The sequence below is a fragment of the Lissotriton vulgaris genome, chromosome 8, assembly GCF_964263255.1.
Source record: "Lissotriton vulgaris chromosome 8, aLisVul1.2, whole genome shotgun sequence".
In the NCBI taxonomy this organism is placed as follows: Eukaryota; Metazoa; Chordata; class Amphibia; order Caudata; family Salamandridae; genus Lissotriton; species Lissotriton vulgaris.
In genome coordinates, this window is record NC_141696.1 from 876,223,396 (window position 1) to 876,239,625 (window position 16,230).

General features: G+C 46.7%; 1 protein-coding gene across 1 annotated transcript in view; it reads right to left on the bottom strand.

Annotated features, from left to right (window-relative positions):
- The window catches only part of ABCC4 (ATP binding cassette subfamily C member 4 (PEL blood group)), a 1,668,368-nt gene that overhangs the window by 109,388 nt on the left and 1,542,750 nt on the right, over positions 1–16,230 (bottom strand). Inside the window, exons 28-29 of the mRNA XM_086934802.1 lie at positions 15,914–16,086; positions 297–402 (exon numbers count right to left, since the gene is read on the bottom strand). Coding sequence (XP_086790928.1) covers positions 297–402; positions 15,914–16,086 — 279 coding nt within the window. The remainder of the gene's footprint in view (positions 1–296; positions 403–15,913; positions 16,087–16,230) is intronic.

The following is a 16,230-nucleotide window of genomic DNA, read 5'->3' on the forward strand; positions in this document are numbered from 1 at the left end:
ATCTGCCCCTAAAGCGGCGATAATTTTGTCGCAGTTCTTGATAATATGCCCCACAGTTTTCTCATATAGTAGTCTCTCTCATGCTGATAAATCCACATTGTTACAGCAGCCAAGTTTAAATATGGCATACATTTTACCAACATTGTTGCAGAGGTTGTTGTTCTACCACATTGGTGGATAGAACGTCCGCCATGAAAAGCTTAAATCAGGTAGTTGGTATTCATGAATGCATTTTCTCTTCTCAATACTAATTTGCAAACGAACCCATAGTAAGTGACTTTCCCTGATGGGCTTACCAGTATTTTATCGCTGTCAATAATGGTGTTGAGTCGGTGTGCAATCGTCAGCACAGTACACTGAGCAAATTTTTCACGGATTGTCTTCTGAATCAACTCGTCAGTTCTTTTGAAAGAAAAAACAACAAAAACAGATACATAAACTATGTGCTTTATGAAGTTTAAATAACGCCTGTATTATACACGTTCATAATTATGAAACACCACCATATTGAATGCCCATACAACTTGTTCCTGTGGATAAGCGTAAAAGCAACAAGGAATTAGAGCTTTTCAATTAACTCATTAAAACAAATCAGAAAGTCAGCTATTGTGTGCCTCTTGAAGCACAGAATACATTCGCATAACGTCACCTGAAAACCCCATGTTCTTTTCCATCTATTTCCAGGGTCTGCAAATGAATGTATGTAGCAAAGAAGAGTCCATTGTGCAAGACAAAAGACGACTATTTCTCCCAAGGTTAGAGAAAATACATATCTTGTGCATTGATTCCAGTCTCTCATGACTCTTCAGTTGAATATCAATTGAGATTTGTTCAATAACGAAAAAATAATGTATACCTGCTCACAAACAACCTGTGTCTATTCAGAAGGGCGAACTTAAAAAGGCAACAGCACAGAAGCCCTTTCTTCTGAGTCCAAGGTTAAAGGATATGCATGCAGTAAAGCAGAACACCACACTGAACAGATCTAACATCTTACAATGGGAATAACGTTAGATACATGCAAATGATGTATTCCTCCTCCACAAGCACCTTATTGTTCTGCAAATGGCAATGGCAAGAAGAAGTCAAGGACTCTCAAAATACAAAGTGAAGGTATATTTCTACCATATGAAAACTGCAGGAGCAACTGAACTCATTCACTCCTATCTACCGCCATTGTAAATGGCGCCCCAGCGTGTCTTGGGTCTTGGTTATACAAAGCTGTCCAGCACAAGAGATGTGAGCTATTCCCAACAAGATCCCCTGCAGCATTTAGGCACTAAAACATCCCAGAACCCCCTGGTGAAAAGTGCTTTCGCTGATTCGTCAGGACATCAGCCTCCACGTAATGTAAACACAGGTGAACTAGGAACCAAAAGCAGGTCTGGCTCCCTTTTGCTTTTTTAGTTTTGGTGCCAACCAAGATCTTTTGGTTTCACTAAATTTGTAGTTATAATATTCTTACTTATAGTGCCATTCAGGCAGCCCCCTTCATCCATTGGTCTGTTATTGCGTCATTCACATTTTATTTTCGCCCACTACATAGAGCAGGGAGTCAGCAAACTTCAGTTATTGGTTAATTTCACTGTGACTGATGGGATTCCGCCCTTTTGCAGGGAGACCATCTACACATAAAGTAGTTCCCATATGTCGCAAAGATTAACATGGCCATGTGTGCAATTTGAGACCACAGTTATATTTTTGTTTTTAGCCATCCTCTTTTTGCTTTTTTTATGATGCCGTGGGCGCAGCAGTTCCCCCAACTTTAAAGTTTTACAAAAACCAGGATAAACAAAACAAGTACTGACAAAACCCAAAGGCTATTAGTCAACTCTAAACCTCTTGGCTTTGACAATGCTTACTTCTCATTTTATCTCTCTCTCTCTCTCTCTCTCTCTCTCTCTCTCTCTCTCTCTCTCTTTCTCTCTCCTCACCCCGCTGTTCCACTGTGCCTGCTGTCATAAAGCCCAGGGAGCTGAAAAAAGTAACAGAAGCAGACGTTGTGGGCCTTAAAACCGGCCTCCAATGGCTCCAGCCTTTTGGGAAATAGCCCAGTAGGATTTATGGTGAATCTAGCCGTGAATGTAAAAAAAAAGCAAGCATTTGTAATGCAATAGGTCTTGCATTTACAAGAGTTTGAGCTATTGGCATTGTGAATGACAATACATTTTATTTATGTGTTGTTTTTAAAACAGTAAATAAAAGCCATTGTCATTTACAATGCCAATAGCGTAACCTCTCGCAAATGCGAGACTTATTGCATTGCAAACGTCAGCACCTGTGCTATAAAAATAAAAAATTAAACATTAGGAGAGAGCGTGTCTGCAGGCAGGACATACATATTTGAGAAAATAGTGCTCAGAGGCTGTAATTAAAGCCTACCGAGTAACAACACACGTAACAGGCGTGTCACGATGGAAGGTTACAAATGAGACAAGGCGGTTCTTAGGAGGGACTACTAAGCCTTTTGACCAATGAACAGCCACAGTTTACAGTGGACAAAGACACAACCCAATCAATTAAAAATATGGGAAGGAGAGTGGGCTGATCTTCAAGTCCCTACCTGGGTACAGCATGCCTAGCACAGCAGCGCATGCTCTGCCGAGGCTCGACCTAAAAAACGATGTTGTCATGTTGTCAGCAAGTGCACGGATGGTGCACAAGCTTACAAAAGGACGCATCAAAACCTTTTTCGGTAAAAATAAATCTTTAGCCATGCAGCACAGTATTGGGGATACGCTGTGCTGTATATTTAAAACCATCTGCAAAGACAACGGGCCTCATTTATGAGGCTGTGCGTCACTTTTACGCCACTGGTGCGTCACAAAAAGTGACGCACCAGTGGCGTAAAAAATGCGCCTTGTTGCGCCATATTTACAAAGTGACGCATCTAGGTAGATGCTTCATTTTGTAAACCCCTGCGCCACATTATACCTGCGCCAGGTATAATGTATGCAAGGGGGGCGTATTGGCGCAAGGATGGGTCGTAGAAGTGACGCAGTGAAATCTATGAGATTGCACTGCGTCACTTTTAGGACGCCGTTGCGTCAAAATCTTGCGCCTGCCTCACAGCAGGCGTCAGACTGACACAGGCCCTTTCACATGGGTTTGCCCCATGTGAAAGGACACATTGATGGAGTTGCGTCACTTTTGTGACACACTCCCGCAATGCGTCACTTTTGCGCCTTACAGATACGTCAGAAATACTATCTGTAACTCCTTGCGACATGATGCGCCATACATTAAATATGACGCATCAGGAATGTCGCAAGGAGTGCGCACTGAGAAGTGACGCATTGCTGCTTTCACGCAGCGATGCGTCATTTCTCATAAATGAGGCCCAACAGGTCTTGAAGGCGAGACATATTGGCTTTGCCAACACTTATTTTATCCAAACCTGACCGTCCATTTTACTGAAATTACCAGCATTTCATGCTCAGGATGGTAAAAACAATAAAAGAAATTACCAAAACATTCCCCCTACCAGTACCTCATTAAAGGCGCAAATCCAATTAGAAATCACTTTAAAGTGTTCCTGAGATGTCTAAATAAGCTGAGACCAATAATTAAGCATACACAAAAGGCATAATAAAAATACAGGGTTGTAAATACATTTCTATTAAGTTATAATGTCCCTAAAACATGAACAAATGGCCGATATTATCCTCCAGAAAAGGTGGCAACCCTACGTGAAGATGATTAAACTAAGTCAGTCTGGTAGCGTATTTTCCAGGAGTAACAAAGTCAATGAACTGGACAAAAAAACTGCCTAATAAGATACGATTCCAATATAGCGCACTTTCCAGCAATATTAGCATGCAGCACCTGCTAGGCACAATTCAATGTACATTGCTCACTCCATTCTGGTTACTTGAACTAGCCCTGAAGGTTATCCCTCTGTTACACAAGCCAGAGCGGGCAAGCGGCCTTACATTTAAAACCATACCGGAGAAAAGGTTGATTGGTTTGATATGGACAGCCATTAAATGTATCAGCACTTCACTTTTATGGCTGAGATACCCGCCACCCCCTCTCGACACAATCCCCAAGGATGGGAAACCGGAAACGGTTCTGAACTTTTGGAAGACAGGAGGGAGTGACCCTCCCGGCCGTATTTATTAAAATATGAAACAAAATCAAAACATTAAAATAACAGTTTCATATTATGTACAATTTCATTTCCACATCACGATGTTTGGCTAACCTTAACATATTTCTAATACAAAGGTTCTCCTAGCCGAAATAACATCCTACAAAACATTTAACTTGAAATTGTACATCCTAACTTTTAAGGGCCAACGGCAAGGTCGCAACCGGTGTCAGATCCCTAAACCAGAAATACCTCCCCCACTTGTGAGGGGCGACCGCACAGAGACGTACCTCAAGTGCATCTACCAATTTCCCTTGACTTGACGGGGGCCCCAATGAACTCGACGCCATTTAAAGGTCGTCCGAGGACTCGTGTGAGGTGTCTAGAAGGTAGCGTAAACCCCCTCCCCACCCCACACAACTTACCACATCTGCCGTCGCAGGTGTCCTGGCCCCGGGAAATTCCCCAGGAGGGGCCCGTAGCCCCTCCTATCCAGGAAGGGGCCTTGACCGCCTTTCCTTTCCTTCCGGCGGCCCATCCTTAGAAGGGACCGCCTCCCCGTTGAGGGGCCAATGGCCACCTCACCCGAGCGCTCCCATCCGTAATGGGTGACGCCCCCCCATAGGGGTCTTCCAATTACTGCTCACCGATCATGACCTTACCGCCCGACCAAAATAAATACGACAATTTAACTAAAACTACTAAAAACAACCCTAACCATTTCACGTATGATTACCGATCAACACTAGTGCAAAATCACTTTATTGGAAGAACATACTGTAAATGACCATTCTTTATTGCATACTCAAAATAACACGACAATCATCACAACCTGTAAGAAATAGAGTTACCACATCAAAACTTTATTTAAAACAACTGGCTGTCCTCAGGGGCTGGTGGGTGGGTCAAAATTGGCTCTTCGTTCCGTCTCGAGCTCACGTGCAGCGGGGAGGTGCAGCTTCAGAGCACAGGAACAAGAGGATGCTTTCTTGGCTTGTTGCTCCTTTTATCCGTCTTCGGGCGGGCGTAAACCCGCCTCCGCCTGCCTCCCTGGGCGTGGCCGGCCGCGTCAGTGTCTAGGACAACCCACTCTAGGGCGGGAAAAAGGCGCGCCCCGGCTACGCCGCTTCGGGCATACCAGCCGAGACTCGCCTCCCGCCCAAGATGGCCTCCCGGGGGGATCGAGGTACTCCACCATACGTTCGGGGGGACCAAATGGTCGCCCCTTTCCATATGGCTAAGATACCCGCCACCCCCTCTCGACACAATCCCCAAGGATGGGAAACCGGAAACGGTTCTGAACTTTTGGAAGACGGGAGGGAGTGACCCTCCCGGCCGTATTTATTAAAATATGAAACAAAATCAAAACATTAAAATAACAGTTTCATATTATGTACAATTTCATTTCCACATCACGATGTTTGGCTAACCTTAACATATTTCTAATACAAAGGTTCTCCTAGCCGAACTAACATCCTACAAAACATTTAACTTGAAATTGTACATCCTAACTTTTAAGGGCCAACGGCAAGGTCGCAACCGGTGTCAGATCCCTAAACCAGAAATACCTCCCCCACTTGTGAGGGGCGACCGCACAGAGGCGTACCTCAAGTGCATCTACCAATTTCCCTTGACTTGACGGGGGCCCCAATGAACTCGACGCCATTTAAAGGTCGTCCGAGGACTCGTGTGAGGTGTCTAGAAGGTAGCGTAAACCCCCTCCCCACCCCACACAACTTACCACATCTGCCGTCGCAGGTGTCCTGGCCCCGTGAAATTCCCCAGGAGGGGCCCGTAGCCCCTCCTATCCAGGAAGGGGCCTTGACCGCCTTTCCTTTCCTTCCGGCGGCCCATCCTTAGAAGGGACCGCCTCCCCGTTGAGGGGCCAATGGCCACCTCCCCCGAGCGCTCCCATCCGTAATGGGTGACGCCCCCCCATAGGGATCTTCCAATTACTGCTCACCGATCATGACCTTACCGCCACAGGCCGGATAGTTGACCGGCTATCCGGACCCCCCACAACAACTCCTGCCTAAAGGTCATGTTTTAAACTCTTTAGCCAAGCTATGAGGTCTCCAATGAGTAACTCATTCCCCACCCGGGACAAATGGACCCCATCACCCAGGTACATACTGTCCCCCTTAATACAACCATGTGGAATAGAATGCAGTGTACTTGAACGAAACAATCTACCCAATTTATTATTTACTTTCTTCACTGAGTGATTCAGAGCAGAAACCGAATTGGCCCCCCGCCACACTTTCCGTGGAATCATATGGGACCATGCAATTGTGCACCCTGGAACTCTTCTCGCCAACCAACTTACAGTGGAGAGCATTGCCTCGAGAAGAAGTCGTCTACCAGTGGCCACCAAATCGTTGCCCCCAAGATGGACTATGATTATAGACGGCGGTGACCTTGTCCGCCCTAACAAACCCTCGAAAAAGGATTGAAACTGGTCAATACAGAGCCCGCCCCTTCCGTAGAAGGTCACCCTGTACCCGTATTCCCCAGCCATGTGAATCATGTCACCTGCTTTGAATACGTCCGCGGCACGCCTCACGTATGAGTGGCCCACGACCCACACCACTTTTTCCGCAGCCGGTGATGTCTGACCGCTGGTTCCCAGGTGTCGGGTCGACTGCACAGTCCGCACCGCCTCGTGAGCTTGCGAAACTGTAAACCAAACAAAAACAAGAAGCGTGAGTACATCATTACAGCTTCACAACATGTGCAACCGCACATACTTTTTGTAACAATTCGAGGACCAACGCCCCAGACGTTTCACTTTTTCCACACTCAGACTCCTGGCTGTAGCCTCAGTAGCAGCCCCTATCCGAAAGGAATGGGTCCCGAACTCGCCGGGGTTCAAGCCCGCGGCCGAAATTGACATCGCAAGCACCCGCTGGAACTGAAACCTCGTCAGTGGAGTGGCGTCAGCGTGTCTCAACAAGGTTCCCCCCCATGATGCCACCCTCTGCGCCAAATATTCATCTACGCAAACAACAGGGCACATGGGAGACCCGGGAATCCTATGTATGATTATGCAGTCCCCAATCGCACCCTGATCGGTCTTGGACCTGACAAACGAGACAGTCATCGTCTCCCCCTTAACCTGAATGTGCTCTCGGCACAGTCCCCCCACCGTATCCTGCTTGTTCCTCGCCACCAGTTCGCTTACCCGCATAGCCCCATGGAATGCTAGCGCAAAAGCGGCTCGGAATAACACCGTTTCATACCGGGATGAACATGTCGCAGGGAGTACAGAAAACAACAGGGCCTACCTATCCAGGCCTATCGGGTGTCTCCGATCTACTCTGCGACCCTCCAGACGTTGCCACCCACGTAGCGCTTTCTGCACCACGAAAGACGCTGTCGGGTCCCGGATCCCATGAGCCCTTGCCATAAAGGAAATGGCGGCCCGATGCCTCTGGGCCGTAGCTACTGATTTGCCTGCCCGATGTAGAGACAGCAAAAATTTTACGACAAGCTCTTCCTGGCCCCAAAGCTCCCCCCTAGCAGAACCCAAAAAGGACCAATAGGAACGAAACGCCCCTTCGTATGCCTTCCTTGTCCTGGGTGCTAAACTCTCTCCCACAAGGTTTTGTAGTTCGGGGCACCGAGAGACCAGAGAGCTTCGGGAAAGGGTGCCGCCACCCGGTCCGCTGTGGGCAGAAAACCCCAGAAGGCCTGCATACGGAAACGAGAAAGTGCATCAGCCGCTTGATTCAACACCCCCGGGACATGTCGCGCCCTAAAGAGCACATTCAACTGCATACACAATAACACAATTTCCTTGAGCAGTCTCAGAATCCATTTGCAACGTGCCGCCTGACTATTGATACACTCAACCACGGTCATGTTATCCGACCAGAACACCACAGAGTGATCCCGGACCCCCTCAGGCCATGTTTTCAGGGCCACCAAAATGGGGAAGAGTTCGAGAAAAGCAATGTTACTCGTCAGCCCGCACTCGTGCCACCATGACGGCCATTTTTGATCCGACCATTGCGTACCGAATATGGCGCCAAAACCTATACTCCCCGCCGAGTCTGTCCACAGCCCCAGCTCCTCGGAGGACACCGCCGGTTTATTCCAGACAATTCGACCATTGAAATCCGCCAAGAATGCCAGCCAAATGCGCATGTCCTGGCGAATCTCTGCCGAGAGCCTCGTGCGGTGGTGTCCCTCCTTCAGGCCGACCATGGCTTGTGCAATCGAGCGGGAAAAGGGGCGGGCCATCGGCATTACTCTGAGGGCAAAATTCAACTGGCCCACTGTTTGTTGCAATTGATGCAGGTTTACCTTAGACACTCGAATACATGTTTCAAGGGATGCCCTGAATTTTAACACTTTTTCTTTGGGTAACCGAAAACAACCTTCCTCCGAGTCGAGCTCGATCCCCAGAAACTCGAGTGAAGTCGAGGGGCCAACAGTCTTACCTGGTGCCAATGGCACACCAAAATGCTTCATTAAGGCACAAAATTCATTTAAAGCCTGTCCACATTCCGGGTCCCCGGCTGCCCCCAGGAACAGAAAATCATCGAGATAATGCATAACATGCTGAAAACCCGTTCTTCTTGTGAATACCCATTGTAGAAAACAACTGAACTTTTCAAAGTAAGCACAAGATATAGAGCATCCCATTGGCATACATTTATCCATGTAATAGCGGCCCTGAAACATGAAACCAAGAAGACGCTGATCGTCTGGGTGTACCGGGAGCAACCGGAACGCTGACTCGATGTCTGATTTTGCCATCAGCGCCCCGGGCCCCAGGCGATTCAACATGGCGACGGCCTCATCGAAAGATGCGTACCGCACCGAACACACTTCCGGGTCTATCGCATAATTCACGGAAAGACCTCGTGGAGCTGACAAGTTATGTATTAGCCTAAACTCACCCGGGTCCTTCTTGGGGACCACCCCTAATGGGGAACAAACAAAGTTAGGAACTGGTGGAAAATCGAATGGACCGGCAACCCGCCCTCGAGTCACCTCCTTCCCAATCTTTACCCGTACCACTGCCGTATGCTGCAGGACCGACAGTTGGTTCTTACAACTTGCTTCCCCCCGAAAATCCCCCACTGGAATGCGGAAACCATATGAAAAACCGTCTCGCAACACCCCAGCGGAGACATGGTCCGGGTATTCGTTGAGCCAAGGAATCATTGCCATGGTATCAATCGGGGTAGGTAAAGGCGCCCCTCGGACTATTTCAGACCTGTTTGGCGCTTCCCCTACCACCGTTATCACCCGTTTTGGCTCTGCACATGGTCTCAGGATGGGAGGATTGTCCACACCCCCCACATTCATGTCTAAACTTGCATGACCCTTGGGGCCTTGTACATTTTCCCCTGTTAAAATTCCAACAAATCCCCCTTTTACCTGCGTTGCCACTCGACTTCGAGTGGTGCTCGTTACCTGAACCCGTCCGAAAGGGTGTCCCAGAGGATTGGCGGGAAGACTCACCCCCGTTACTCCCCGACAATGGTACTTTTAACATGCCTGAATTCTCCATTTTCTGCCAAGAAATGGAGTCATAACAATCCCATGTTAGAGCTGGGTCGTGCTCCTTAGCCTTCCTAAAAAGATTGTCATAACAAAACCACTGATTGCCCTCGTATGCTAGAGAATACTCCATGATACGTGTCTGGTAAATAGGCAACTCCGTCAACAATTCAGGCCTCCGCTCACCCATAATGGAGGTAAAAATGCCAAACGCTCTGCCCCAAGTACCTATGTTTTCGTCTACCTTAAAGGCGGCCATTTTTGCGCGCCAAACACTCGGATGCATAAGCTCTTTCTGGCCCTTCACATGCTCCATCTCGTAATGATCAGTAAGCAAAGAAAACATATTCACATACTTATCGGCCCAAATCTTTTCCTTAATTTCAAGTGGAACATGCTGGCCACTTTCTCCCTTCGTGACGGTACAGACCCCTCCCCCGCAATCGGCAGTAGCCGCTTACCTGCACTAGGTGCTGTACTTGCCGCCGAACTCGCGCCTGCTGCAATCTCAGCCACCGGAACCTGTGGGGGAACAGAAGATGGTGCCTTCGCAGCCTCTCTAGATTCCCGCAGTTGTCTCATTACTGCCCTGGCGTCGTCAGCCGTGGTGCCCTCACTATCTTTTCCCAACCACGCTGCCAGTTGTGCCGCCAACTCGGGAGGCATATACTCTCCGTTCACGGGGGTGACTACCACGGGGATTGGACGCCCCTCCTTCGGAACCGGGGTAGGCTCCTCTATTGGTGAATCGGGAACCGGGGCCTCCCCCCCAGGTGCCCCCCTCCTGGACCTCTTGCCTCTCCCGCTAGGGACTACTCCCGGCAATGCTGGTCCGACGATCCGCTTCGGTCCTCCCTCCCCATTCTTTACCGCCATCTGCTTCTTCAAATCGGCTACTTCCTTTATGAGCATGCGGAGCATCTGATCGGTCCCGACCCGCTTTCCGACCTTCTTGCCCGGCATTCTTAAACGAAGATATCTGTAAAATAAAGACAAAAATTACAACGCTCAAAATTGGCTCTTCGTTCCGTCTCGAGCTCACGTGCAGCGGGGAGGTGCAGCTTCAGAGCACAGGAACAAGAGGATGCTTTCTTGGCTTGTTGCTCCTTTTATCCGTCTTCGGGCGGGCGTAAACCCGCCTGCCTCCCTGGGCGTGGCCGGCCGCGTCAGTGTCTAGGACAACCCACTCTAGGGCGGGAAAAAGGCGCGCCCCGGCTACGCCGCTTCGGGCATACCAGCCGAGACTCGCCTCCCGCCCAAGATGGCCTCCCGGGGGGATCGAGGTACTCCACCATACGTTCGGGGGGACCGAATGGTCGCCCCTTTCCAGACTCCTGAGGGTTTGGGTGTTTACCATCACGAGTCTTCTGAGTGCAGCGTTTTTCTTGGCAGACTTGTTTTGAGGAGCATTCTACAGGTCTACTGTGATCGAAATCGCTATCTTAGAGAGGGTAAGCAAACCCTGTGAAAGACACTCATAGACAGTAAGATGAGTTGTTGGTTTAAGCTCTGGTCGGAAAAACACAAACCAGGTTTGGCTACAAACGCTCAACGGATGCTGCAGGCAAAAAATGTTTCCCATGACACAGGTGGTTAGAAAGCAACACTTATTGCTATTCTGAATTGATTTTAGGTAGCAACAAACCAGGAACAGATAGTCTCTACATTCAGTACATGGCGTTGAGGTGGCACTATTCTTTTTACAATACATCATGAAAGGCATGCAGGTTTCTGGGACATACCGAAAAAAGTATAGCTGAAGAATGGGCATGGAAAAATAAACCTGCAGTGTTTCTACATTGTAAGAACTCAGTGTATTTTTCATGAGGCATAGTAAGGTAGGCTAAATGGAAAAGGGAGTGTGTTCCACAGAGCATTGGCTAAGAAAAAGATGAAAACCTAACTACATGTTTTAAGTAGCTAAAAACCGCTTTTGGCGCCTTCAGCCTCCAGCTGCTTCAACAGCCTCTGCATCTTCCGTAAGACTTTCAAGTGGATCCCCCTCAGAGTCAAGCAAGACAGTCACCCACGCACTCATCACCAGCAGGCTGGACTACGGAAATGCCCTCTACGCCGGCATAAACAAGTCTCTACTCCGCAAACTCCAGATGATACAGAACACAGCCGCCAGACTTGTCCTTGGCATCCCTCAGCACGAGCACATCAGCCAACACCTATGGAAGCTCAACTGGCTCCTCTATGTGGACAGAGTCACTTTCAAGATTCTCACCCACGCCTACAAATGCCTACACAACACCGGACCCCAATACCTCAACGACAGAGTCACCCTCAATGTACCCATAAGAAACCTCCGATCAGCCAACCTCGTGCTCACCGAAACCCCACGCCTCCACAGAGTCAAAGTAGGAGGAAGATCCTTCTCTTACATCACGGCCAAGACCTGTAACGAGCTCCCAATAGACATCAGACGCGCCCCATCCCTGAAAACTTTCAGGAAGACTCTCAAGACCTGTCTCTTCGGCTGAACGGCACTGCTGAGCCCTGCCGCACCTTGAGACCCTCACGGGTGAGTAGCGTTTAACAATTCCCTGATTGATTGATTGAAATATGGCGTCATTTTGTTGTCTTCAAAAGCCCATCAACCTCAGTATAAGCAGAAGATGCAATAACAGCTGTCTTGACTCCTTTGTTTTAATGAGAAGCTTCAATGTAACCCTCTTTTCCCCCCAACATGGCTGTTCAATAACATTTGTGAAGGCTTAAAGCAACAAAGAACAATTGGGTACTGGTGAGAGTGTGCAGCATGAGACAGTTGCTGGCTGTGCAGAAGATGACAGCTGCTACTCCAAGATGTTGCTTGCTGCGGAGCCGGAGAAGGAAAGAGACAGCCCGCCAGATTCGACTGTGCACTAGCTCACCTTGCAAGATTTACCTGATGCCATGACGCACTCAGAGCCCCAACGTGAAGTGAATGTTTCTAAAACATCTCTGTATGCTTTCAATAACTAAAAATAAAAAATAAAACGTTAGGAGAGTGCGCGTCCTGCCTGCAACAGCAGACAGGACAAAGGTATTTGAGAAAATAATGCTCAGAGGCTGTAAATAAAGCCTGCAGAGTAACAACACACATAACAGGCGGTGTTGGCATGAGAGGTTACAAAATGAGACAGCCCTGTACTAAGGAGGGACTACTAAGCCTATTGACCAATGAGTAGTCGCGGTTTACAGTGGATAATGACAAAAGCCAAAACAGTGACGGAGGAAAGAGGGTGCGGAGGGTGTGGGCCGCCCCAGGTGTCTTCACTGAGGGGGGGGTAACAAAATGTCAAAAATATGTGTTTTAAAAACATTTTTTTGCCATTTTGTTAAGTTGGGGGTGTTGAGAAATTTTCTGCACAGGTGACCCTGCTACGCCATTGAGCCAATGAAAAATATGGGAGGAGAGTGGGCAGAGCTTCAAGGCCCTACCTGAAAACAGAATGCCTCGCAGAGCAGCGCATGTGCTGCACCGGCTAAACCTAAAAAGACACTGTGCTCTGCTTTTGATTGCGCCTCAGTTTCAATGTTGAACGTCTGTGAGAGTTGGGCACTTTGTGTTTTGTGTGCATATTCCTGGGTTGGACCCCATGTAGCTATTAACTATGCAAGCTTATTGCCCCTTAGTCTGTTGGGCATCAATCCCGGGTGCAGCCACCGTATGAAAGTCAGACAACTTCTTGGTAGTTTTTGCCTGCATTTTGTTCCCCTACAATTTCTTTAGTGTTTGCCCTCTATGCAACTTCACACAGGGAGTAACCATGTGCAAATCCCTGAACTGTTTAGGAATTGAAGAAATTTGGGACACGAGGCCAGATAGATATACTTTTGACAAAATTGCAAACAACGCGGTCAAATGGGAATCCTATCTGGAAGATAAAATAAGTACCGCAAAACGACGACACGGGTGGACTGTGATAAATTCATATTCCGGCATAAAGCCACAGACCTATCTGGAAAGCCACTTTAATAGTTCCCTAAAACAAAGATATATAAAACATCAACTAGGCCTACAGTTTTCAAAGGACTTGTTACCATCCTGGAAAAATTGTTACACTGACCCTTATTGTCGTCTATGTGGATATCAAAACGAAACGCTTAAGGATTTAAGGAGACGGCTTTTAAAGAACATTTTTAACAAATTGAACATTCGGACATGTAGGCAAGCGGTAATTCGATGGCTAGATGGATCATCTCCTATGTTGGCCTGTAGGGGGGTCAAATATATGATGAAAGCCCAATCTCTCTTACAGCAAGCTGAACAGGGAATCGTAGCACCAAATTGAAATACATGATATTTATTTTTCATATGGCTAACAGTTGTTAATAGTTAACATTCACACACGTGTTTTATGTTCTATGATGATCAAAATGCATTTTGTAATAATTTGTAATAATTTTATACAATAAAAAAATTGACTTGACTTGACATGTGCAAATCAGTTTTGGTCATGCATCACTAGGAAAAGGCTAGTCTATCTGCTAGGCCGTGTCCCTTTTGAATGGGGAAGAAGTAACCCTAGACCGATTTCAGCCATAACTGACCTCAGCAATAAGGTGCAGCATGAGTCTTATTTAACAGTAAGTTAGAGGACCCATATCTGAGGAAACCCATTGCGCTTATGCCTTTATAATGAGAAAACCTAAGAATTGAAGGGATGAGTGCTTCATTTAATCTCAACCACTGATAATTACTCAGGACCATTTGATCATTTTTTTGCCCACTGTGCCAGTCCACCACGGGCACAAAGTATGCAAGTCATCAACCCCTTTTCTGCAAAAATGTCAAGTATAATTGTAAGCAAGTTTGAAAAGTGTGGTATCCAATATTTTCTGGTGCATCTGTTTTATTTAGTACCCAGGTTTGGATTCATGGAAAGCACCAGCCTATCATCCAAAGTGCCCTGGATTTCTTAACCTATTTCAAGGATGTTCTCACTGTTAAGTAATTTTGAGTAAGAGAAATTAGAGTGGACAGGAGAAGAAGTTGAATGGTATAGCACGAGACAAAGTCGAGGCAGAAGGATGTAGAATTAGAGATGGGAGAAGAAGAAGGAGAATGGTATAGCAAGAGACAAAGTCGAGGGAGAAAGATGTAGAATTAGAGATGGGAGAAGAAGAAGGAGAATGATATAGAAAGAGACAACGTCGAGGGAGAAGGATGTAGAATTATAGATGGGAGAAGGGAAAATAATGTAAAGTAAGAAATAAGGGTGGAAGACAAAGGAGTTAGGGAGAGATGAAAGGTAAAAAGATAAAGCTGAAAAAGTCAGAAGGAAACATACTAAGAAGTGCAAAGAGGAAGAGTTCGGTAGAGAGAGATGTATTAGGAATATGAAAGGTTTTAGAGCAATTTAGAAAGAAAGACATGTAGGAAGGGAGAGTAGTTAGGTACACTTATGGATGAGATAGAGAGATGAGGCAGAAAGAGAGGTGACTTAGATAAAGTTAAAGGTAGAGAGCAGTGAGGTAGACTTGTAGAAAGGTGAGGGAGGGAGAGAAGTACAAGAAATGCCACTTAGAGAGAGAGAGAGGTATGGGGTTAAAAGCGGGGGCAGATAAGCAGCAGAAATTGCATAGATAGACAGGTCAGTGAAAGAACACTTAGGCGGAGCCAATGATAAAGAGGGGTGGTGGTAAGAAACTGAGATGAGTGTAAAGAGAAAAGAGGTAAAATAGAGCGAAGTGAGTTATAGCCACAAGTGAGGTTGATACAGAAAAATGGTGAGATATGGAAAGAGGTGTGAGGTAGAGAGAGAGAGAGAGAAGGAGAAACAGGCAGGCGATTTATAGAGCTGTATAAAGAGAGCTATTAGCATGAGAAAGGTGAGGTAGAGAAGGTGACCTGACTGAAAATAGAGAGGTGTAGTGAGAGATGACAGAAAGACAGAGAAGAAGTAATGACAGAAAGAGAAAGAGGAAAAGCGAGCAAGAAAGAAGAGATAAGTAAAGGGAGAGGTTAATGTAAGGAAATGTCTCTTTCTCTATGTTAGCGACTACATTTTTGGACTGATGTTGCTGGTTTATCACTGAGACCTTCTAATCAGACCTCAGTGCCAGTGTTCTAACCCTTTACAAAGTATGTGTCGGATTGGCTACCACTAATTGGCATTATTTAAATTGCTCTCAGTACTGCCCTCCCCACACAGAGATTAATTTCAAGCAGTTGAACTTCTATGCCTTATTCCTGGATGTCAGCCTTTCAGGGATTGACAGTGGAATGAGAGTAAATCACATTATTCTCATCATACTATTTGCTAAACGTTTTAATATGACGAAAGAACTTCTGTTTAAACAGTTAGATGACTGTAGTACCTTGGATCTACATTTGCTGTTGCCTCGTCAATGATCAAGATTTGATTTTTTCTCAGGATTGCTCTTGCGAGGCATACCAATTGCCTCTGCCCAACACTGAAATTCGATCCAGATTCTGATAACTGAGCCTCTATCTTTTTAGGCAGCTCCTCGATGGCTTCCTTCAGCTGAACCTGTAGATGAGAGCACATGATCAGTTAGTTTCCAACCTTAAAAAACAAGGACATTAGATCATGGCTGGTGTCAGAAACTATGAGAAAATAGTCAAGCCCGCTATTCTAGAAAAAAACTTTTAACAGTCGTTATGACATATATCT